Source organism: Heterocephalus glaber, unplaced genomic scaffold, assembly GCF_053883595.1.
Source record: "Heterocephalus glaber isolate CG9 unplaced genomic scaffold, H.glaber_assembly_v1.0 deba00001431, whole genome shotgun sequence".
In the NCBI taxonomy this organism is placed as follows: domain Eukaryota; kingdom Metazoa; phylum Chordata; class Mammalia; order Rodentia; family Bathyergidae; genus Heterocephalus; species Heterocephalus glaber.
The window spans coordinates 571,611-597,590 of NW_028258295.1; the positions used below are offsets into that span (position 1 = coordinate 571,611).

The following is a 25,980-nucleotide window of genomic DNA, read 5'->3' on the forward strand; positions in this document are numbered from 1 at the left end:
CCTCACTTGTTAAATGTGGGCCACAGTCCCTACCTAATAGAGTTCTTAAATGGATTACATAGTATAATGGAAGTAAAGCATGTAGCTTAATGTCTGGTACAGAGGGTAAGTGCTCAATAAATGTTGCCTCTGGTGTTATTCCCCAGGACAGTTCCTTCGTCGAGGGGAAGTGTTTTGGGATGATCTGAACTGTACCATCAAGTGCCGCTGTCTGGATTTCAACAATGAGATCTACTGCCAGGAGGCCTCATGTGGCCCCTATGAGGTGTGCAAACCTAAAGGCAAAATCTTCTACTGCAGCCCTCTGGAGACCAGCACATGTGTGGTATTTGGAGAGCCACACTACCACACTTTTGATGGCTTCCTCTTCCACTTCCAAGGCTCCTGTGCCTACCTGCTGGCCCGACAGTGTTTACAGACTTCTAGCCTTCCTTTCTTCAGTGTGGAGGCCAAGAATGAGCACCGAAGTGGCTCAGCTGTTTCCTGGGTAAAGGAGCTCTCTGTTGAGGTCAATGGCTACAAGATTCTCATCCCCAAAGGAAGCTATGGAAAAGTCAAGGTGAGACCCTCTCCTTCCTTCATGGGGAGATGGTGAAGCTGGAGATTCTTCAGCTTGGGGATGACATCTTCCCATCTGCTAGTTCTGCAGTTTATATCTCTATGGTACCAAATAGGTAGACACATGCTCTTCCTGCCTTCCAAGTATCTTGTAATATGCTTTACTTGACAAAATTTTATTTGTATAAGAGTTTCACTAAGCTCTCTCCTCAACAAGCCTATCCATTTTAAAATTTAAAGTAGATTAATATTTTTAGTTCTCTCACTGGTACACACAGGTACACATGTATGTATACACACACAGATACACATGTATACAACTCAGAAGTAACGGAAAAAATGGATACGTTTAACTTCCTGTAGATCTGGCTTACAATAGTTGTAATCACATGGACATGATACATGCACAAAGTACAAACCCATTATTCGGTACAGCCTTTGATTAACAATCCTCACCCCACCTCAGCCCCCATCCTGTTTACCCAGTACCTGTTGTTTTATTTTCAGAAAAACTTCTACATGTATTGAAAACCCCAGAGACACCACGTGAGGAGGCACCTGAAATGGCCTTGGTGACTTCCTTAGTGAGAGCTGTGAAAAAGTCCCGCAAAAGCTTTGCCCAAAAACCCCTCTATCAGAATCCCCTATTATTGCTTAAACTAACAGAGAACTTGGGTCTCTGCTGGCCTGTTTAACCTATGCAAATGATTCCTGTTGCTGTCCACCTGGATTTCAAGCAGGAACATTGACAAAAGAGCGAGAGCAAAAAGCCACTAGTAATTACTCAATTTCTGGAGGCCCCAGTTTTCGTTGTGGTAATGAAGTCCTTGTTGTGACCATGTATTTATTCCAGCAATAATGACCAAGACCAGGGGTTGATTGCTGCAACCCAATGCAATCCTTAATCCTCGTGCATGGAGGTCATTACAGAGATTACAAACCAGAACAAATGCCAATACAGGCTTTCCTTTCGTTAAAAAAAAACAGTTGTAGTTTTAATTGATGTAGCATGTCTAACAAAAGGCAGGACTGGGGAACTAATTCTACTTTTTCTGGCTGTGCCCCTCCTAGGTCTATGCAGCTTATCAACCTCATTATTAGAAAAGTGAGCTATTACTGTGACTGAAATGCCAATTTGCTTGTTATTTGGGTAGTTTCTCTAGGGAGAGCTTCATATGTCAAATCAAAGCTAAGAGTTCGGGCCCAGAAGTTTGGAGTTTTTCCATTTTAAATTTATATTATGTTGTTGAGCAATAGCCTTATTTTAATAGATTGATGCTAATATTTCAAGCTAAAAACTTTTCACTAGCTTTCCCCTACTCGCTGAATTGTGAGGATGACGTATGTGATATCAGTGGTTGAGAAAGGTTCAGGCTTTATTCCTACTTTCCATTTTGATTAAAATTCCTTTTCACTCACAGTCAGACTTTTTTTTTTTTTTTAGAAAGAAAGGGGCCCTGTCATTTCTTTCAGGCCTAGCAGCTCTGTTAATTTTGCGTGGCTGTATTCCATCGTCCAGGCGTAGGGCACAGATTCCTCAATTTTCTCTAGTGACAGGGAAATGTGGATATGAATATAAATGTTTCAGGAAGAAAAGGTTATGTGACTCCAACTGCAAGCTAACAATGGCTTCCTTTTCCTTTTGCCAAATGGTTTCTAATGTCTTTGAATACACCTGCTCTGCTGGGAGAGTGACTGGGTAGATGGCAGAGCCTTGACCCAGTGTAACATAGGGACAGGCAGGGGCAGGGCCGGAGAGCAGAAAGGAGCCTGAGACCCCTGGGAGGCAGCAGATTTCTTCAGACACATTGTGCAAGGCTGGGAATAGACACTAAGGTCTGTTCTTCCAAACTACAGACCCCCTTTCTCCAATCCTGTGTCCGTATGCTGGGGTTAGGAGGGGCATTCTGTCTAGGGATTTTTCCACATTGAACTGTTCTTAACTAAGGAAATAAACAACTCTAAGCTTGTGTATGCCAACAGGATCTGAAGAGAGACAGCATAACTAAAAATCCATTATCTGATAAATGCCTCCTTCTAGATAACATAGGTTTTCCTATTTCTCCTCTACATCAACCCCAGTAGTTTAGGGGCCTCCATCGGAAAGGGAATCAAGGCCATCTAGCCCATGGCGATGAAGACTTCAGAGTCTGGTGTGTGACCTGCTCAAATTCTTCTGCCACTACTGCTACTACTGATTTTCTTTATCTGTAAAATGGAGACAGTCATATCTCCTAGACAGGATACCTGGGCTTTTGCCTGGATTTGGCTGAGTTGGTGGTAGCAAGAAGAAGTGGTGAGAACATGGCTTTGGAGTCTGACTGGTGGGTCCTGTCACCTGCAAGTCACACCAGCTTTGATTCTCAATTTCCTCATCTGTAAAGGGGAAAATAATAAGGACTTTTTAAGGTTATCATGAGTATTAAGTAGCATAGCCATATGTGCAATGTCTGCTGCAAGGCCAGGTACACAGTAGGTACGCAATACATGCTGGCTCCATGTTGCTATCTCCACTGGAATCTCTTTCAGTTTTAAGACCTATGCTTCTGTGGTTTCCTGTTCTTTTTCCTCACCTTGCCTGTGGTCACATCCTGAGACAAACTCTGTTGAAGGGAAAAATGAGCAGAACACAGGGAGAAAAAGAAGTGAGGTTTGTCTACCATTGCTAAATTCAGGGTGAGGCTTGAGCTAGAGAGATGAGATAAGCAATCATCTGTCATAATAAGAGTTCTCCAGGAGCTCCTGCTCTGAGGGCTGGGGGCACAAGTAACTCATGTGTGATGAGAGTGGAGGGGCTGCCATGAGCACTTATTGCAGGAAAAAGGCATCAACTGGGGGCATTGCCAACATCTATGATCAATCAAGGTGTGATGTCAGCCAGAGAGAGGAGAACAGATCCATGAGAACATGGGGACAATTGCAGCATCCAGAGCCTCTCTATGCCAGGGCTTCTGCTCTGAGAGGTTGCACACTTCGCCCTTTGTTAGCAGGAGCTTGAGTGAGAGGACAGGAAAGCATCAATAATTGATATATTTGGCACTTAAAACTATACCAACCCAGAGGAAGATTTTTCCTTCAATGTCCTAGCATAGTGCAATGCATAAAACTTCAATATTCTTGCTAGCTGACCTTCTTTACAGTGTGGTTTTTCTCACCCTTGTTGGCTAGCCCCACCTAGGAGATAAGGATACCTTAACTAATTCTTTGGTTTTTCTTTCTACATTTAGCTCTCTGTAGGAAAGTTTCTTTCTCAAGCTTATTTTTCTTGTCTCCTTTCCCATTCCTACAGTCCAAACGTTATGATCCTCTCCATTCTTATGCCGACATCCTAAACTCCCAAGATGTTAGGAGATGAGACCTTGGGGAGGTGATTGGGTGACTGGGTCAGGTGGAGTCATGTTAAATGCAATAGAGCCCTTTTGAAAGGCCACAGGTAGTTTTTTTGCCCTGCTGTCATATAAGGACATAGTGAGAAGGTGCCATTTATGCACCAGAAGGTTAGGTCTTATAGATACTGAATCCATTGGCATCATGGCCTTGGACTTCCTAGCCTCTAGAACTGTGAAAAATACATTTTTGTTGTTTATAAGCTACCTGCTTTAAGGTGTTTTATTATAGCATCCCAAATAGATTTAGGCAGAAGATGGTACCAGGAGTGGTGTGCTGCTACAACAAATACCTACAAAAGTGGAAGTGGCTTTGGAATGGGTAATGGTTGCAGGCTCAAAAGCTTTTTAGGTACATTGCTGTGAGCAGACCATTAAGGGTGACGGTTATTGTGGTGAGGGCTAATCTGAGAGAGTTGTACATGACATCTGCCATGGTAAATCTCAGGAGCAATGTGTGGAAGATCTATTGTCTAAGTAGCATAAACAGTGTCACATAAGGCCCTTGTCCTCCCCATATGCCCAAACTAGTACAGGTCTGAGCAGATGGAAAGTTGGTGTGCACTTACAGTCAAGCCCACTGAGGATTGTTCATTCCTTCCTAGCCCATGAACCTGAGTGTCTGTAGGTGGTAGGCATGGTAAGTGGGAAGAAGAAAACCAGCCCTATCTGTTAGAAGCTTTTCAAGGCACTTGCTCAAACTATCTAGATGCCTGGAATGCACTCTTCTTTCTTCTCCCATCTCTCATGCCTTCTGCAAAGACCACCAGGGCCAGTTGAGTAGGCTGCATAAACTCATCCCTCCCTCTTTGTGTCCATATCTAGTTTGAGTTCTCATCCCCATCACTCTCTGGATTCCTGTAGCAGTTGTCTGCATTTCGCTTTTTACCCTGGTCTTAGTTCAATAAGGTCTTCATACTAGCCAGAATGGACTTTCTAAAATGCAAATGAGACTATGTCATTCCCTTGCATAAAGCCCCTCAGGAGTGCTCCCTACAGAATAGAAATCCAGATTTTGTGTTGTGTTTGTTTGTTTTTAACATGACTTAAAATGCCCTCTAGGGTCTGTTCTCTACACAAAGCCAGGACAATTCTTTTAAAGCAGAAGTCAGATCATGCAGATCCTTTGTTTCAAACATCCTCTTGGCTCTGTGTCTTGCTCAGAGTCAAAGCCAAAGTCTTTACAGAGAAGGACAGGCCCTCCTTATTCTGGATGCTGTTCTCCTGACGTCAGCTACCACTGCCCTCTGCTGCCATCTCTGCTCCAGCCATGCTGGGTCCCCTGCCACTCTGAGGCAGCAGGATACTCCCAACTTCAGGCTTCCTGGTCTCTCTTTGGGACTCCCTCTCACCCCAGATCCTGGAATGGCTTCTTCCTTCCATATGTCCCCTTCCCATAGAGTGCTGCCCTGACCTTCCTATTGAAAATTAGAAACCCTATTCCTTAGCACTTGTGATTCAAACTCCTTGCTTGGTTTTTCTGCATAACACCTATCTGACATAATTAAATACTTCAGTCATTTATTTTGTTTGTTCTTGGTCTCTCAGCTAAAATATAGGGTCCATGAGCAGAGACTTTTGTTTGTTTCTCTCAGTGCCAATCTCAACTCTTACAACAGAGTGTGGCCACAGAGAAATGTAAGTGGCTGTTTGCAGGATGATAGGCCTGGACGGTGTCCCCGGCTTCATCTTTGGTCACCTGTTCCTCCTGCAGTCCAGAAAACCCCATGAGTTACCCCTCACATCCCACACACAACTGCCTCCACCCCTCTGCCTTTGTTCATTTGTCCTGGAATTTTCACCCTACTGCCCATCTGCCTCTGACCACTTCTGTTTATCTTTAAAAACCTAGGTCACACTTAACTACCTCTGAAAACCTTATATGACTCCCCCGGCTGGAGTAAGTGTCCACTTACTGTTCCCTCATTGCACCATATATTGGTTCATATTTAAAACTATCTACTGTAAGTGCCATTTGTGTTCTTCTTCGGTAGGCTGAGATCTCCTTGGGGGGCTGGACAATTATTATTTTTAATCATGTACTTCTCAGCTCCTGACATAGTGCTTGGTACCTAGCAGGTGTTCAGATTTATTGTTGTTGAGTGATTAAATGATATGGCACGGATATGAGGACGTCACAGAGTAAAACACATAGAGAATGCTACCAGGGAACCTCAAAGCTCTATGGGGTTCAACAGTTAATATATTCACATTTCAGCTGGGAATAGGGTCTGTGGCAGTAAGGAGGCATGGAAAATGTGTGACAACTTGATACTTAATGATCTGTAGAGGAAAAGCAGTGATGAGTCTTTCCAGAAAAGGCTTGAAGCTAGAGCCAGACAGGAGGGTGTTACAACCACTAATCCAAAGGAGTCTAGTGGCACAGGAAATGCCACAGCTATCCTGGCTCAGTTCCACAGTGCTGGGCTAGCCCACACCAGCTGTTCCCTAGAATTCTCTCTAGCCTTTGCTGTTATAAGAGGTAAGCCTACTGGAGCCTGGACATTTTGGGTGGCCATTCTCTCTGAAACACTGAGTTGCTCTGACCTCCTTTTCTAACCTCTGCTGGAACCCATTGCCTGGGCACCTGCTCACCTGCCTTTTACTGTTACTGTTGTTGGCAGGTTAATGACCTAGTGACTTCTTTGCCCGTCATCTTAGACTTGGGGACAGTGAAAATCTACCAGAGCGGCATGTCTACTGCCGTGGAAACGGATTTTGGGCTCTTAGTGACATTTGATGGCCAGCACTACGCCTCCATTTCCATCCCAGGCTCCTATATAAACTCCACCTGTGGACTCTGTGGGAACTACAATAAAAACCCACTGGATGACTTCCTGCGCCCTGATGGCAGGCCGGCCATGTCTGTGCTAGACCTGGGAGAGAGCTGGCGTGTCTATCATGCAGACTGGAAATGTGGACCCGGCTGTGTGGACAACTGTACCCAGTGTGATGCTGTCACCGAAGCCCTCTACTTTGGCTCTGATTATTGTGGCTTCCTCAACAAGACTGATGGCCCCCTATGGGAGTGTGGCACTGCTGTGGACCCCACTGCCTTTGTGCACAGCTGCGTGTATGACCTGTGTAGCGTGAGGGACAATGGCACACTTCTCTGTCAAGCCATCCAGGCCTATGCCCTCGTGTGCCAAGCCCTTGGCATCCCAATTGGAGACTGGCGAATCCAGACTGGGTGTGGTAAGCTGGTGTCCCATCCCAGTGAAAGGCCTTGCTTGTGCTGGGGGCATGGACAGGGTTTCAGGGCTCCTCTAAGGGTCCTTGTTAAGACTCAAGGCTCAAGGGTGAGAGGGTGAGGAAGAGGCTGAACTATCACAAGTTACAAGGAATGAACTGTAAAAGAACCCCTTTCCTCCATCCTGCCCAATAGCAGAGCTGAGAGAGCAATGATCAGCATAAGTGGTCTGGAAGTACAGAATGCATGGGAGGAGAGACGTGGCTGGAGGAAGGCTCAAAGCAGGGGAGACTACCCCAGAGCTGGGCAAAGGCTGGGCTTTCCAGAGTGGTGTCTGTTGCATTAGTGTAGATGTTGGCTTGGGTGATCAGAACCCGCCTTTGGGAAAAGAGTTCACTTTCCAAATGGAACCTGCAGCCACAGCTCTGTGGCTCTTTGCCTTCCACTTTTGGTCCCTTTAGAGTTTGTGCCCTTTGCTCTGGAGCACTTCAGCTGACCTGCTGCTGCTGGTCAAAGAAAGGGCTGCAGATAGCATGCAGAGTGCTCCAGTGAACAAGCCCTTTTCCTGAAAGGGTAAGCATGGTTAAGAGAAGCCCCAATTTGGGGGGAAGTCCAGGTTCTTTTGAATTACAATTTTGGATTAAGCATTTTGCATCATTTACTTTTTTTTCTGTCTAGACCATTTCAATTTCTCTTTCTTTTCCTAGTTATGTAAAATTTTAAAACTAAAACTATTTTATTTCCTTCCTAGTCCTTGGTTTCCTCCCACATGAGTAAACAGAAAATTGTAATCCATGCTTTTAATAGTACTCTGGAGGTGAGAAGATTTGAAAGTTTCTTTAAATTCTAAGGCCGGAGGGAGATTTTTCTCCCCCATAATTATAGGTTGGATTAACATAAATCATCGTGTGTCAGATTATCTTTCTTGTTATGGGATAGTTCAGCCTCTATATGCCCAGAGCAGCTATGTCATAATTCAAGTTGAGGCTGAATGTGGCTTCTCTCTGATCCTTATGTAATCCAAGAGCATCCCAATTGCCAAACTAAATTTTTACATATAATGCCTATTTTTCCTAGTGGCACTGTTTTTCCATCTTCCACACTTTCTCCCTCTCTCTCGGTCGATGAATTATATTTAGCTCAGAGAGCTAGTTTACTAGGCCCCTGCCTGCTGGGCAGATCCAAACACTTATGTAGACCCAGATGCTCTTAAAATAAGGGTAGTAGGCATTGAAGTCATGAAGGCACCGAGTCTCCATTCAGGGCACACAGTCTTTGCAGGTAGCTGGTGCTCTTTCTTCTTTTTAATATTCCAGGGAATTCATTTCCATTGTCTTCCTTAGTCAAACTCAGATATTTTAAGAACCACCCTGTTAGAAATTTCACATTTTCAAATCACTCCTCTAGCAGTTACATTTTCTATTGCTCCTAGAAGTGAAATGTATTTCCTTCTAAGAATGAGCCATGATCTTTAAAATCAGGTCAGCTCATATGGCCATCCTTTGAAGCTCTAAAACCATCTTAATGGTTGGAGATCACCAAATAATAATTCTGTATTGAGTAATTGGTTTAATGTAGGGAGGATAGCAATTGGAAGTTTAGTTTCAGTGGATATGATCAAATTCAAATTAAATTTCACCATCCAACCATGTTTCTCTGTAGTTATTAGGAAACCAATTGAGCTGGTTTGTACAGATGCTACTCCGAGTCTCTGTTCACAAATGAGTGGCCCCTTGGCCCTTACTCTGGGACCTAGGCGATTGGGAAGGACATTCTTTCTCCTGGCCCCTGTCTTGTTGGATTCTGGCCAGTTATCCCTCCAGGTCCACTCACCAGCTCTTTCCCTTTCCCCCCCCCCCTGCACCAGTGTCCACGGTGCAGTGCCCCAGCTTCAGCCACTATTCCGTGTGTACCAGCAGCTGCCCGGACACCTGCTCGGACCTGACGGCCTCTCAGAACTGTGCCACACCCTGCACCGAGGGCTGTGAGTGTAACGAGGGCTTTGTTCTCAGCACCAGCCAGTGTGTCCCACTGCACAAGTGTGGCTGCGATTTTGATGGCCACTACTACACCATGGGGGAGTTCTTCTGGGCCACAGCCAACTGCACGGTGCAGTGCCTGTGTGAGGAGGGAGGGGATGTCTACTGCTTCAACAAGACCTGCCGCAGTGGGGAGGTGTGCGCTGTGGAGGATGGCTACCAGGGCTGCTTCCCCAAGCGTGAGACTGTGTGCCTGCTCAGCCAGAACCAGGTGCTGCACACCTTCGATGGCGCTGCCTATGCCTTCCCCTCTGAGTTCTCCTACACACTCCTAAAGACCTGCCCTGACCGCGCGGAGTACTTAGAGATAGATATCAACAAGAAGAAGCCTGATGCCGGGCTAACTTGGCTCCGGGGTCTTCGGATCCTGGTGGCTGACCAGGAGGTCAAAATAGGAGGAGATGGGGCTTCAGAAGTCAAGGTAAGATGGCTTGCTCCCCTGAGGGTCTTTGGATGAATCTCACCAAGTGAAGGAACTTGACCATTGCCACAGGTTTGCCTTTCTGCTTCTGCTGGTGAGTGGATTCTAGAAAGGAGATTGCTTGCTCCCAAATGGGAGTATTTTCTAATGACCAACAGCAAATAAGACTCTCAGGTGAAGAAATGGAGCAAAGCTAGAATTTCTTGAATTAGGCAGGTGGAGCAGAAATCACTTTCCCTAATAGCAAATGTTTACAGAATGCTAGTTATGTGCCAAACACTGTTCTAAGCCCTTCATACACAGCAGCACACTTCATCTTATGAAGTAGGCAGTATTATTACCCTTATTTTACAGATGCAAAAAAATGAGGCCCAGAGAGGTTAAGTAACTTCCCTCAGGGGCACACAACCACAAAATGGGATTCAAGCCCGAGCAGGCCCTGGAATCTATACTCTTACTACTTGTGTTGTACTCATTCTGCTACCTGTAGATAGGACTGCAGGTAATGTGGGGCAATGTAAGAGTGCCCCCCACCACACTGACCTGGTCTAAAGTACCCATCATCAGGCATCCAGAATCATAGATCATTAGCTCTAGAAGAACTCTTGGGAGTCTTCTAATGCAACTCCTCATTTCCATATGAAGATCCCAAAGGGCTAAGTGAGTCTTCTGTAGCTAACTGAGGCAGAGCTGGGTTATAGGAGAGGAATCTTTTTTTCCCAGGCTATCACACATTTCATGGGCTCACATGAAGTCTGGTTTAGAAAACAAACATTAACACAGTATAACAGTATAGTCCAAGGAGATAAAAAGTATGTATCCACCAACTAGAAGAGGGCTGGGTTCTCATTTCACTTGACATATTGGCAGAGGTTAATTTGATAAAAGAATAGCGAGAAATAGATAGGTGGATTAGTTAGTTAGATAAACTCTAAATTCCTAAAGGATCTGGGACACAGGAAAATAAGGAGCCAGAAAGGTTGGGAGGAAGGGGAGCTGTCTGCAAAACAAAGTGCCCAAAAAGATGCTGGACAGCAGGAGGAAGCCATATATCTAAGACAATTTTTAAGTTTGGATTTTGCGGGGAGTGGACAAGGGCTACATTAGAGTCTAGGACACACACAAGTAAAGAGCATCTGTGTTTCACAAGAAAGACCCAAAGGAGCCCATGAAAAAACAACTGGTCTATGGTCTGTGGTTTCCATAGACCATCAGCTTCTTGACATTTCTTGAAGAGCTAGTCACTGAAGAGCTATGGTTTTATTCCACAGCCTTGGAAATGGTGGTCAGGTACTCTGTGTGTTTCCAGAATTGATGGCAGTGTTTTGATTTTTCAGTTGAATGGTCGGGAAGTGGAATTACCTTTTTTCCATCCTTCGGGGAGGCTGGAGATTTATCGTAACAAAAACAGTACGATGGTGGAGTCCAAGGGCGTGGTGACCGTGCAGTACTCAGACGTGGGCCTGTTGTCCATCCGGCTGTCCACAGCGTACTTCAATTGCACTGGCGGTCTGTGTGGCTTCTTCAACGCCAATGCCAGTGACGAATTCTGCCTTCCGAATGGCAAGTGCACAGATAACCTGGCGGTGTTCTTGGAGAGCTGGACAACGTTCGAAGAGATCTGCAATGGGGAGTGTGGGGACCTGCTGAAGGCCTGCAACAATGACTCAGAGCTGCTCAAGTTCTACCGAAGCCGCTCCAGGTGCGGCATCATCAATGACCCCTCCAACAGCTCCTTCCTGGATTGCCATGGGGTGGTGAATGTCACCGCCTACTACCGCACCTGCCTCTTCCGCCTGTGCCAGAGTGGGGGCAATGAGTCTGAACTCTGTGACTCAGTGGGTCGGTATGCCAGTGCTTGCAAGAATGCCGATGTGGAGGTGGGTCCCTGGCGGACCTACGACTTCTGCCGTAAGTTGGGGCTGCTTCATGGGGAAGGAGACTGAGAAATGGGGTTAAGAATGCATGCCAGACACACTTCTTGTTTTATTTCAGTATGAGGGATTGGACCAAGGGCCTTCACACTATAACCCCAGCCTTTTTTTTTTTTTGCTTTATTTTTGAGGCAGAGTTTCCCTAAGTTGCTAAATTCCCCAGGCTAGGCTTGAACTTACCATCCTCTTGCCTGAGCTCCCCAGAGTACTAGGTTTACAGGCATATGCCACCATGACCAGCTCAACTATATGTACCTTTTTACTCAGAACTTGTCTTTCTGGCAGGACTGAGTTCCAGGCCTAATTACAGGGTAACCCTTTCCTAGTCGGATGTGCTTCCCAGTAGGCTCATCACCCCAAACTAAACTGTTGCTCGCCATCATTCATTTCTTGTGACATAATACCTTTTCGCTGTAGGTCAGTTAGCCATCCTCTTGACTCACAGTTTTATCTAGCAGTGGGTACAAAAACCATGTCAAAGACTAGAACTCTCTGTGATGGCTACATAGGTTCCCTTTTCCCTGGGCAGAGAAGGGCTCACTCATTGTGATGGGAGGTGATTGGCTGGGGAGTCTTTCAGAGTTTAGATATTACTACTACTCCCTGGGGCAAACCTGACAAGGGCTATCAAGTGCAGTCCATGTAGCTGGCTCTTCATTTTGTCCCCAGAGGATCTGACCTTTCTTGGCAGGGCAGTGACAGTACTTGTAGTCATCAGAATGACCACTGGGAAGGCCTGACACCAAACCCTTGCTTATCAGCAGTAGCGCAGCAGGGAAGAGGAGTGACTGAGAAGGACTCACACACAGAACAAGAACCACCTCCTCTGGACTTCAGCACTCTCCTGCCAGAAAGTTCAGTCCTAAGCCCAAACCAACCTTACCATTGAGATTCCATCCTCTGCTTCTGTTTAGCTCTCACCCATTTTCTTTCTTAAATTTAACTTCTTATTTTGAAATAATTTCAAAGCTCCATAGAAATTGCAAAAATATTTATTTACCTGTTACTTAAATTAACCTACTGCTGAATATTTGCTCTCCCTCAATCCTTTCCATTTGAAAGTAAGTTGCATATATCATGTATCTTGTGTTAATCAGCTTTCTGTCACTCTAACAAAATGCTTGAGATAATCAACTTATAAAGAGAAAAGGTTAAACTAGGCATGGTGGTACATGCCTGTAATCTAATACTCTGAGAGGCTGAAATAGGAGAATCACAAGTTCAAGCCCAGGCTGGGCAACTTAGTGACTTATTGAGGCCCTGCCTCAAAAAGGTTTTTTTTTTTTGGTATCTGGGATCGAACTCAGGACCTTGAGCCTGCAAAGCAGATGGCAGCGCCATTGAGCTAAATCCCCAGCCCAAACAAAAGGTATTTTTTTTAAACCTGCTAGATAGCCAGGGAGGAAACACACACACACACACACACACACACACACACACACACACACACACACGGCACAGGAGATGTAAAAAGGGCCTAGATTCAGTTCCCAGTATGAGAGAGATGAAAGAGAGTGAGGGGGTGGGGGGGAGGAATTTATTTTAGTTCATGGTTTGCAGGGTTTTAGTCCATGGTTGGTTGACTCCTTTGCTTTTAGGCTTACAGTATGGAACAGTTGGAGTAGAAAAACAATTCACTTCATGGCCAGGAACAAATGAGAGAGAAAAAAGAGAGTCTGGGCTCCAACTATCCTTTTCAAGGGCACTCTCACAGTGACCAGAAGACCTCCCACTAGACCCCACCTCTAAACTGTTTCTACTGCCTCCCAATATCTCCAAGCTGGGAACTAAGCCTTTAACACACAGGGAAGATTTAAAATCCAAACTATTGCACTCCTTTACCTGTAAATCTTCACTATGTATTTCCTTAGAATAAGGACACTTTCTTATATAATCACAGCACAGTTATCAGACTTAAGAAATTTAATGTCAATACAATGATTTGGCATCCAAATTCCAATTTTGTCAATCAACTTAGTAATGGCCTCATCTTTTTTTGTGTGCCTCAGTACAGATCGAGTTTAGGATCATATGTTGATGCATCCTAGTGCCATGTCTCTTCAGTGTCCTTTGGCCTGGAACAGTTCCTTAGCTTTTTATGACCTTGGCATTTTTGAAGAGCTCTCCTGCTTCAAACAGAACTGCCCTCCATTTGGATTTTGTGTTTCCTCAGGAGCATGAGCTGCACATCCACATGCAGCCCCTCTCATAGGCTGCACATGGTTTCTGGTGAGACCTCAGCACAAGGGGAGTCATGCTCTGTCCAGCCTCCCTCCTTGATGATGTAGACACTGATCCCCGGTCAAGGTGTGAGCAAACATCTCCACTGTATAGTTACCACAGTTTCCCTTGGCAACCAGCAAGCAAACTGGGGAGAGATGCTTTCTGACTATCCAAATATCCTGTTTTTCTTTGAAATCCTCCTCCTCGATTCAGTGTCTATTGTTAATTTTTGTTTGTATCAATTTCTTGCACAATGATTACACACTGACAATATCCAACCTGCAACACTTTCTCCACTCTCTCCAGCCAGCAGAGAGCAAGAGACCTCCCTTGTCCTTCACTGCCTACCCATTGATCCGTCCTTGTACTAACATCACTTTCTGCCTCTCTTTCTCATCTTATCAGTGTGGACATACATTCCTATTTTTAAAAATAGCTTATATTTCATATTATATTTTAAAAATTATTTTTGGTGTTAAAAATATTCCAAATTTGGCCTGAGCGAGCCCCTTCAAGCTGGGTCCTCTGTCTTTTGGCATGCCTATGTCACTTTTTTGTTTTGTGTGTGTGTACATGCATGTTAGCACTTTCTTTTTTTTTTTTTTTGTACTGGGGATCAAACTTGGGACCTTGAGCTTGCAAGGCAGGCAGTGGCACCACTGAGCTAAATCCCTGGCCCTCCATATTCATATCTTAATCTTCTCTGCTCCAGACTGGAATCAGCCATTACTACAAGAAGCACTGATTCCTTTTGGTGGGGAATGTTATTAGAAACTAAGATCTGGGTGAGAGTTATTCTCTGCTCTTGGGGTGTCTTTGCTTTGACTAGTAGCACTTTCAACAGACAGAGGTAAGAACACACACACACACAAATACACACGCATACACACACACACACACACACACACACACTACAGGGAAGTCCCATGAGCACGTGGAGGTTTGATGGCTGTCATCTCACAGGAGGGGAGTATGTCCCTGCTGAGCCTTACTCATCCAGGGTAGGGACTGAGAGCAGATGCTGTAAATGCTAAAGCTGGACTTCTGGGAACATGCTCTTCATAAAGTCACCTATAGCAGGAGAGCCACACTGTTTCTATTGACCACCACATCTAGTGAGACCTTGTAATACTTTCCTAAGCTTTCTTTTTAATGCACCTTTAGTATCCTCCTTTGTCCTTATCTAACATGATTTCTACTCCTGCTTTCACGCCTAGCTTTCTAGTTGTATTTCATTCATGACACTGAGTTACCGAGTCTCCCCTGTACCAAATCCGCATTGTGGCCAGGCCTTGTCAGAGCCATCCTTTCAGATGACTAACTCTTACCCAGAAGGGAGTGTTTCTAGTTTGTTTTTATACTGCACAGGACACAGTCTGGGTGGTACTGTGTATGCCAAGTTAGCCCAGCATGATCGAGACAGTCTCTTTTACTGGATTTGATGGCTGTTGAGAAGAGCTTCTCGTCATGCCTCCTCCAAACCCCAAAGCTAGAGGAAGCACTTGTCTGTGCCTTTTTAGAGAGAGATTGGGCAAAAGCAGCCACTTGGAACATAGCTGCTTTAGATGGAAGGTCAGTGTTCATACCTAAGACATCCCCAGGATGTCTCATCTAGATTGTGTGCCCTTGGGTCTGGCAAGAAGTTCTGAAGCATGCATGCTTGATTAATCAACTCTCCAGGTACTAAGGGGTTAATATAGTTGAGGTCCTGCAGAAAGGAAATTGAATTGGGCAGCAGCTACAAATCAGGAACACCACCTTCTTTGAACCTAGAGAGAGACAACCACTGCTTCTGGCTTCAGATGTTTTCCTCCATCCTTCCCATTGGCAGAGCCAGGCTGCCCAATTAAGTGATTTCACAGAGTCATTTCAGGGGCTTGGGGAAGTTTTATGACTTCACGTCTGCATGCTCCAGACTTTCAGACAAATTCAGGCAACACAATAAGTCATAAAGCAAAAACCATTTAAATAAGTCATGTTATTTGCTATCACCATAAACCTGCAGTCAGTGTTATAACATTCATAATTCAGAGACAAATGTGAAAATCGCTCTATACAGACATATGTAATCAGTGCTGAACTAGCCTTCAACTCCAAAGCTGTATGGTAGTATAGTCAACGGAAATGGAGGGAGTCCTTTAGCCCAGAGGAAAAAATGATTGGCTTCCAGTGCACAGTGCAGTACTATTGTGTTGTACTTGTGGGTAGAGCTATTATTGCCATGCGATTTACTTCTCTGTAGTGTCCTTCATGTCCTTGGATTGTAAAACACTATTAAGAAATGATGGTATAAGAGCCAGAGAAAGTTCTAAAGGTGGAACCTTACTTTCCAAGGAGATGATGGGGACCTTCATAGGTTTTAAACTACACAAACTTGTAGGTAGACTTCTTTTGTGCTCCTGGATTCTTTCCCTGCCCCAATCAAGTTGTGACAGAGAGAAGTGGGATGCTGACCTAGAACTCCGCAGTGAAGAGCAAATGTTACTTTGTGTGTCATGTTTTGTGGATTGGAGACTTGAGTTATCAAGGAAGCCTTCTAAGAAGTACAATTTGACACAAAATGAGATGGCTGGGTGGGATTTGGCTTTGTAGAGAACTGTCTAGGTAGGGAATAGAGGGTGCATAAAGACAGTGGGGTGACCATGTACAGAGGAGTCGGCTAGAGGGTTCTGGAGTAGAAAAATGAAAGACAAAGATGTTGGACCAATCTGTAGAGTAAAAATACCTACATGGAGCCTATCTGTGCAAGAAAAGGATATGCAAAGAGGGAAAGGATATACTATTTATTGAGATATTATATTATTAATCCTCAGAACAATCCTATTAGGTAAATATGGCCCTTATTTAACAAAAGAAGAAGCCAAAGCTCAGAGACATTAACAAGCCAGCATTAAGAAAGCAGCATCCCCAGGCTTCTGTGGCTTCAAATCATGTTTTCCTTCTAGCTGTCCACACTTCCTCTCCAGAGTCTAAGTCAGGAGACCTGGATTTTAATCTCTCACTAGTTCTTACTAGTTGAATTAATGAAATCATTGCACTTCAATTTCCTCACCTATTATAGGAATGGTAAGATTAGCCTTACTGTCCAGGTGATTGAAATAAGGCACACAGCAGGGATAGGATGGTGATTGGCTTATAAAAGTTGCTCAGTACTAGCTTGAGGTCTCAGACTCTTCACATGATGTATAAGAAAAGCCTGTGTGTGAGGTGTTCACTGGGCCTTTGACCACCCCAAGTGAGGGTGACAATGGTGCTGATCACAAGGCATTCACTGGACTCACTGTGTGGACAAATAGGAACCACAAATATGCATTCATGTACATACACACACACACGCATGCAAACACACATTCTGTCTCTGACCTCTGTCTTCTGTTTGCCACCATCAGCTTTGGAGTGCCCGGAGAACAGCCATTTCGAGGAATGCATGACATGTACTGAGACGTGCGAGACCCTGGCCCTGGGCCCCATCTGTGTAGATAGCTGTTCTGAGGGATGTCAGTGTGATGAGGGCTATGCCCTGCAAGGCAGCCAATGTGTCACCCGAAGTGAGTGTGGCTGCAACTTCGAGGGGCACCAGTTCACCGCCAATGAGACCTTCTGGGTGGACCAGGACTGTCAGATCTTCTGCTATTGCAATGGCACAGATAACAGTGTCCACTGTGAGACCATTCCTTGCAAGGACGACGAATACTGCATGGACGAGGGTGGTCTGTACTATTGCCAGCCCCGCACTGACGCCTCCTGCATCATCTCGGGCTATGGCCACTACCTCACCTTTGATGGCTACCCCTTCGACTTCCAGACCAGCTGTCCACTCATTTTGTGTACCACAGGAAACAGGCCAAGCTCAGACTCTTTCCCCAAGTTCATTGTGACATCCAAAAATGAGGACCGGGACCCATCCCTGGCCTTGTGGGTCAAACAGGTGGAAGTGACTGTGTTTGGCTACAACATTGTAGTTCACCGGGCCTACAAGCACACAGTGCTGGTGAGTGATCACAGGTCACCTTTGAGAAGGGAGTGATGAGGGTGCTGGTCAGTAAGCCAGGCTGCAGCTGTATCAGGCTGTCCCAGAATACAAAGGAAATCACAGCATGGTAGAGCAGAGAATGACTTTGGAAAATTTCTGTCACTTTATCATACAGATTAGGAAATGGAGGCTCAGAGAAAAAGGATTTGATCAAGTCATAGGTACCAAGTTGGGAGCTCAGCCACCCCTAGAAATGCGCCTTTCATGCCATAGCAGGGTATGCTGGAGCAAGCATAGATCTAGATTCAATCCCGGCTTGGTGACTGCTGTGCAACCTTGGCTGGTCACAGCCTCCAGCTCTGTCATTCATCTGTAAGAGGCTTCATACCAAGCACAGACAGGCAGGCCTCTCTGGGTGGTACTGTTGTCCTGATTCACCCCTTTCTTATCTGAGATCAGAATGACATTTGTCTGTTCTGGCCTCCCCCATCACTTCAAGGCTCCCCCTTGGCTCCCAGGGCCTACTGTGGTTAAGAGTCTTGTTCATATCTGGAGGACCCAAGTAGTCTCCTCCAATCTCTTTACTCACTTGAGCTTTAGGGCTGTCTTTCTACCTTTTCCATTTTTTCATTCAAAGAACCTTCCTTGTCAGGAAGACAAAGAACAGTAAGGCTGACAGTTCTGAGCACTCCTTTAATAGCTTGATGTTTAGCAGCCCCAGGGACAGGCCCAGCCCAGCCCTTCTTCTCCACTGTCTGTCTGAGCAAGATACAAACCACTAACAGGCAAACCAGCAGCCTCTTTGGCATTTTGGAGCAGCTGATTTAAGGAGTTAGCCTTCTTGACTTTATCCTCACTGGTCTGTGTCATAACTCATCTGTCTCCAAGGGGACGGACTCCTTTTTATTTTTAAAATCTGAGATAAACTGAACTAAACCAACTACTTGGAGCTGGAGTTTCTTGAACAACTCTACTGATTTCTGTCCTTCCTTGGGATTTGCTTAACTTTCTCTGACAAAGAGAGGACCCCAGCTTCTTGAACTGTCTTCCTTTATATTTTTTTTTGGAAAATCTTCCTTCTTCGTATCTAAGACAGTAGTTTCATTATCCATTTCTTCCTCCCTTTCTTTGAATCTAAATCCCAATGTTTTCCTTTATGCTTCTCATACCAACTTATTCCTATATCCATTATTGTATTAATAAGAATTTTTTTTCTTGTCTAATTCCTTCAATCTCAGCCATGGGCTTCCTAAGGACAGGGACCACATCTAATTCACCTTTATGTTGGATGAGTATACAGTGCCTTGAACATAGTGAAACTCAAAACGCTTGTCCAATGAACAAATGAGGTGATGTAATAACCCTTGCTTCCAAGGTTTACGTGAGTTTCCTTTTGCTCCTGGTCATTCTTTGGCAATCAGAGAGATTAAGTGGGCCAATGCGGCTAGTTAGGAATGTATCAGAGATTTTGCTTTTTGGCCACATAAGATTTCCAGCAGATGCCCGAATGGTTGATTCTGCCCATTAGAATATCTTCCTCTGATTCCATTTTCATCATGGATTAAAGCGAATGTATCAATCATGTTGTCCATGAGGCTTGCATCCTGTTTGTCCCTTCCTCCTTTTGGCCTTGTCTGATATATTTCCACCCTTAGGCACATACATTTTCATGTAATTACTTATCTCCTTGACATTCACTTCCACATTTCTGTGATTTTTTTCCTTTTCTTTTAAGATATTATCTGTTCATAGCTCCTGTCCCCCCTAGTTTATTATGAATTGTATTTCTGTCTTGTGTTACATGTTCTCAGCTTTTATGTATATGGATATCTGAGTTTGTAATTGTATTTTCTGACCTCTTCCTAGTTGTTTGCACATGGAGCATGGGATTCTCATGACTTTTAATCCTTTTCATGTAGTAAGTGATTCTCTCCCATTCCTAGTAACTGATTCCTCACTCTCTCTGAGTCTTGCCTTGCCTTGCCTCCTTTCCTTTCCTCTCCTCTCCTCTCCTCTCCTCTCCTTTCCTCTCCTTTCACTTCATGGTTAAGCCCCTAATAGATTAATCACGCATTCTGAGTATATACCTTGCTCTGCTCTCATGAGATGCACTCATTGCTAAAGACAAGAACCACAGGAATTACACAGCTGATTTCTTCCCCATATAGATTGATGGAAAATTAGGCATGTATTGGTTTCTTATGTCTACTGTAACAAAACACCGTGATGTGGATGCCTTCAAATAACAGAAATTTATTCTCATAGTCCTGGAGGCTGGAATTTCAAGCTCAAGGTGATGGCAGGGTTATGCTTTCTCTCCGGTCTAGTGAAGAATCTGACCCATGCCTCTGTCCTAGTTTCTGGTGGTTGTAGGCAATCTTCAGTGTTCCTTGCCTTGTAACAGCATAACTCCAGTCTGTACCTCCAGCTTCATGTGCCTTCTTTCTTCTTTCTCCTGTTTCTCTGTGTCCACATATTCCTCTCTTTTTAAGAGCACCAGTCATTGGAATTAGGGCCCACTTTATTATCCAGATGAACTTGTCTTAATTTATTATATCTATAGATACCTTACTTCCAAATAAGGTTACAGTCACAGGTACCATACGACTTGACATTTCTTTTTGAGGACACAATTCCACCCACACAAGGGTTCAATTAGAGAGAGACTGGCATAGAAGAGGTGTAGATTAAGGGACAAGAGGACCCTGTGCCTGGGTCCTTTTTTTCAGTTGCCTAGAAGTCCTAAGTGCTTCCAATGGGAACAGAGTCGAAAGCTTTCAACCCCCAACAAAAGGACCAAGTTCACAATGCAGATTTTTTTTGGTACCAGGGATTAAACTCAGGACCTTGCGCTTGCAAGGCAGGCACTGGAACCACGGAGCTAAATCCCCAGCAAGAAGGTTCTTTTCTTAGGGGACCTGTATGATAGATTTAGCAGTTACTTTGAATTATTAATATGCATTACAGGATCTGCTTATTCAATGATTTGCGTTTGTTTTCCCATGATGTTATTATTAGTCACCAGCTCTCCCTGAGCTTGAAGAATAATGGCCATCAGAATGACAGTCTGAAATGAAGTGCAGGACAAAAAAGCCCAGAGTCCAAGGCCACTGCTGGTGCTCTCAGAAATGGAGGGTGACATAGCAGTGACTCCTTGGGACATTAGATCCATTCTATGACTCGGACTTTGCTCTGCATTAAACCACTCTGAGGGACATGGGGAAATCCACTAAGCAAAAGAGGCTAGAAATAAACATGCTATTTGTAGACTAGGCAGAGTGACAGGAGTGAGGGCAGAGGTGAGTCACTCTGGCACTGCAGCAACCCGGACTCAGCTGTCTACAATCAGAGCTGAAGAGGTGGCCTCCTGCCTGCCACCAAGCCGAGGTTGTAGCATAGCCACATCTTCGAAGGTCCAGGACAACAGGGAGGTTTATAGGATCTCGGAGCCTGTGTCTTTTCATTTATTACCAATCTGCTGGCCATCAGAAAAGAGAGGTTTTGCGCATTGCTGTAGCCCAGTTTAGTTCAATCAGCTTATATTGATGCCCATTGTATTGTGCCAAGAAACAAAAATTTCTTAAAAAGCGGTATCAAACATGAAAATAGACAAAAAGGAATCAAATATGGTTTCTGTCCTAAAAGAGCTCAAAGTCTAGTGAAGAGATAGGCGTGTTGACAGTTAATGCCAGTGTAATATGAAGTGTTGTAAAACTGTTCCTCATGGAGGGCCATGAACACACAAGGAAGGGGCTGCCTCAACCAGCCTGGGGCTTTAGGGAGGCTTCCTGGAAGAGGTGACCCAGGTCTGACACCTGAAATGAGTACATGTGTCAGACTGAGAGTGAGATGAAGGCATCCAGGGTGAGGAAACACCAGCACTGACCCAGGGGATAGCAAAGTGTAGGGTGTGAAGACTGAAGAGGCTGTGGAAGAAAATCAGGATCAGTTGTTTAAAGAAAAATTCCACTGAACCTTAATAAGTGATCTTATTTCAAATACAATCATTCACAGGTTCTGTACCCACAGATTCAACTAAATGCAAAATGAAAAATATGTATACCCATACACACTTAAAACTGTATCTATACTGAACAGGTATATATATATTTTTTGTACCAGGGATTGAACTAGGTACATGTTTTTTTAAATCATTATTTCCTAAATAATACAGTAAAACCCTACATACATAGTGGTTACATTGCATTAGGTACTGCAAAACAGTAATCTAGAAGTGACTTAAAGTGTATAGGAGGATGTGTGTAGGTTATATGCAAATATGACGCTGTCTTATACAAAGGACCTCAAGGTGCTCAGAGCCTGGTACCTGCAGGGGTCCTGAAACCAATCCCCCGTGGACACTGAGGGATGACTGTACTAAGTATCCACCCACACTCATCTTAATGCCTTCTTCTCATCCTCCTGTGCACCTTTCTCCATCTGTCAAGCTCTGTTGCCACACCAACCTCTCCTTTCCTCTGACCTCCTCTCCCTCTGCTCCCTCTCTCCCTGCATTTCTTACCACCAGAGGCGGGGGGAGATATTCAGGGCAGTGGAGTGCATTGGAGGCAACATTCATGGGGCCTCGGAGACAGAAATACAGAGCCTGTTGGAGTCAAGGATGTACCTTTCTCAGGGTTGTCCTTGGCAGTGACAGAGTTCACAAGCCATAGGCTTTGATCCCATTATTTTGCCTCTCCATGGTATTGCCTTCTGTGTGACATCAGGTAGCCAAGAGTTCAGCTCAGAGGGAAAGCAGGCCAGCGCACATCAGCCTTTGAGTGCACAGCTTTTGCTTTCCTGGTTGTGAGTCTTCTGGGAGGATCAGAGTCTTCAAAGCCTCTGGATCCCCGAGTGATCTGTCCTGTCAGTGTTCTGCAGTTGCACAGAGCCATCTCACTCTGTCTCTGCACCTTCTGGTTGAGAAAGCTGTGCTCACCAGCACACTCTTCCTTCCTCTCCCATCTTCCAGGCACCCAGAATCCAGTCTTAATGACTCCTCCTTGCATACTGTGCCCTATTTTCTAGATGCAGAAAATGAGGCATCTCCTTCTACCATTGCTACTCTCACAGCAATCTTGCCTTTCTGTAACTCCCAGCCTCTCCTATGTCTTCAACCTTGCACTTTTTTTAAAAAAATTCTTTTATTGGTACATTGTAGGTATACAATGCATTTACATTTCTCATTGGGAACTTGTACCTTTACATGTCGCATCTTGGTTCTTATTTTTTCCCCATTCCTAGCCCTCCCTTCACCCCCTCCACCCTTCCCTATTTACAAAGACTTTATTTCCATTTTTTCCATTTCTCATCATTTTCCCTTTCCCTTCTTTCCTTTCCCCTGCCCCTCCCACTACCCCTACCCCTTTGGACCTTTTCTTCCTATTTTGCATTATGGATTATTCATTCTAATCATTGGTACATTTTAGGTATACAATATAATGACATTCATTGTTGGAAATTTGCACGTTTACATAATCTCTCTTGGTTCTTATTTTCCACTCTTGCCCAGCCCTCCCTTCAACCCCTCCATTCTTCCCTATTTACAAAGATTTTGTTCCTATTTTTCCATTTTCTCATATTAATTCCATTCCCTTCTTTCCTTTCCCCTAGCCCTCCCACTTCCTTCCCCTTTGCCCCTTTTCTTCCTATTTCACATTACCTATTATACATTTTAGTCCTTATTTACACTTTCAGTTTCTCACACCAGAGAAACTATTCGGTATTTATACATGTGTGTCCTGTTTATTTCACTTGAGAGTATCGCCTCAATGTGCATCCACTTAGCTATAAATGTATCTAATTTCTCATTTTTTATGGCTGAGTAGTACTCCATTTTATTTAAAAAACACATTTTCTTTATCCAGTCTCCAGTTGATGGGCATTTGGGCTATCACAAACTGTGCGGCTATGAACATGGGTGCACATATATCACTGTGGTAGGATTCTTTTAATTCTTTGGGGAAGATCCCCAGCAGTGGAATAGCAGGGTCAAACGGAACTTCCAGTCCTAGTTCTTTGAGGTATCTCCATAATGATTTCCACAGTGCTTGCACCGGTCTACACTCCCACCAGCGGTGGAGCAGGGTTCCTCTTTCCCCACAGTCCTGCCAGCATTTGTTATTGGTTGATTTCATTATAGCAGCCATTCTTTCTGGTGTGAGGTGGAATCTCAGCATTGTTTTCATTTGCATCTCTCAAATGACCAGTGATGTTGAGCATTTTTTCATGTATTTATTTGCTATTTCTACTTCTTTGTCTGAGAAATGTCTGTTCATTTCAGATGCCGATTTTCAGATTGGGTCTTTAAATTTGGGAGGTCTGATCTTTTGAAGTTCTTTATATATTTGAGATAGTAGACCTTTGTCTGAGGAAAAGCAGGTGAAGATTTTTTCCCACATTGTGGGTTGTCTCTTCACACTGCTGGTGGTTTCTCTTGCTGTGCAGAAGCTTTTTAATAAGAAGGGATCCCACTTGTTGATTGTTTGTGCTCGTTCACAGGCAACTGAGATTCTGTTCATAAAATCTTTTCCTACACCAATGTCTTCAAGAGTTCTACCTAACCTCTGTTTCAGCTGGTTCAGAGTTTCTATTTTAATATTTAGATCTTTAATCCATTTCGATTTTAGTTTCGTGCATGGTGAGAGATACAGGTCTAGTTTTAATCTTTGGCAAGTTGAAACCCAATTTTTCCAGCACCATTTATTAAAGAGGCTATCTTTCCTCCAGTGAGGGTGTTTGGCTCCTTTATTGAAGATAAGATGGCTGAGTGTGTCTGGTGTTGTTTCTACATCTTCTAATCTGTTCCACTGGTCCTCAGGTCTGTTTCTTTGCCAGTACCATGCTGTTTTTATCACAGGAGCTTTGTAGTAGAGTTGCAGGTTGGGGATTGTGATACCCCCTTCCATGTCTCTGTTACCTAGAATTGCTTTTGCTATTCTGGGTCTGTTCTTGTTCCAAATTAATTTTTGGATTATTTTCTCAAGGTCCGTGAAGGATGCTTCTGGGATCTCAATTGGAATTGCATTAAATCTATATAGCAGTTTTGGAAGTATGGGCATTTTCACTACATTAATCCTTGCTACCCAGGAGCAGGGGATGTCTGTCCATTTTCTGATATCATCTTCAATCTCTTTTCAGAGTGCTATAGTTTTCAGAGAAGAGGTCTTTGATTTCTTTTGTTAGGTTGATTCCTAGGTAGTTCAGTTTTTTGGATGCTACTGTGAAAGGAATTATTTAGCCTATTTCTCTCTCAGTGAGTCTGTCATTGGTGTAGAGGAAAGCTATTGATTTTTGTGTGTTGACCTTGTAACCAGCTACTTGACTGAATTTGGTTATTAAGTCTAGAAGACTTCTGGTGGAGCTCTTGGGGTCTTCTATATGGAGTATCATGTCATCTGCAAATAATGACAATTTGACTTCTTCATTTCCTATCTTTATTCCTTTTATTTCTTTCCCTTGTCCAATTGCTGTGGCTAATGTTTCCAGAACTATATTGAACAAGAGTGGTGATAGTGGACATCCTTGTCTTGTTCCTGATTTTAGTGTGAAGGATTTCAGTTTTTGACCATTTAGTATGGTATTGGCTGTTGGTTTTTCATAGATGGCTTTTATCAGTTTGAGGCAGAGACCATCTATTCCAATTTTCTGTAGGGTTTTTATCATAAATGCATGTTGGATTTTGTCAAATGCTTTTTGTGCATCTATAGAGATAATCATATGGTTTTTGTCTTTGGCTCTATTGATATAGTGTATTACACTGATTGATTTGTGTATGATGAACCATCCCTGCATCCCTGGGATGAATCCCACTTGATCAGGGTGTATGATCTTCTTGATGACCTTCTGCATTCTATTTGCCAGTATCTTATTAAGGATTTTTGCATCTATGTTCATTAGTGAGATTGGCCTTTGGTTCTCCTTTTCGGTTGGGTCTTTCTCTGCTTTGGGGATCAAGGTGATGCTTGCTTCCAGGAATGAATTTGGGAGTATTGCTTCCCTTTCAATTTCATTGAAGTGTTTACACAGTAGTGGCAGCAGTTCCTCTCTAAATGTCTTGTAGAATTCAGCAGTGAAGTCATCAGGGCCCAGGCTTTTCTTAGTTGATAAGTTTTTAATTGCATTTTCAATTTCATTGGTTGATATTGGGTTTTTCAGAATTTTTAGGTCTTCTTCGTTCAACTTTGGTAATTCATATGTATCTAGGAATCTGTCCATTTCTTCTGTGTTGTCCATCTTATTGGCGTCTAGGTTCTG

At 44.0% G+C, this 25,980-nt stretch overlaps 1 protein-coding gene across 1 annotated transcript in view; it reads left to right on the plus strand.

Annotated features, from left to right (window-relative positions):
• The window catches only part of Tecta (tectorin alpha), an 83,221-nt gene that overhangs the window by 16,140 nt on the left and 41,101 nt on the right, over positions 1-25,980 (plus strand). Inside the window, exons 7-11 of the mRNA XM_021249082.2 lie at positions 147-559; positions 6,569-7,139; positions 9,002-9,594; positions 10,932-11,505; positions 17,141-17,742. Coding sequence (XP_021104741.1) covers positions 147-559; positions 6,569-7,139; positions 9,002-9,594; positions 10,932-11,505; positions 17,141-17,742 — 2,753 coding nt within the window. The remainder of the gene's footprint in view (positions 1-146; positions 560-6,568; positions 7,140-9,001; positions 9,595-10,931; positions 11,506-17,140; positions 17,743-25,980) is intronic.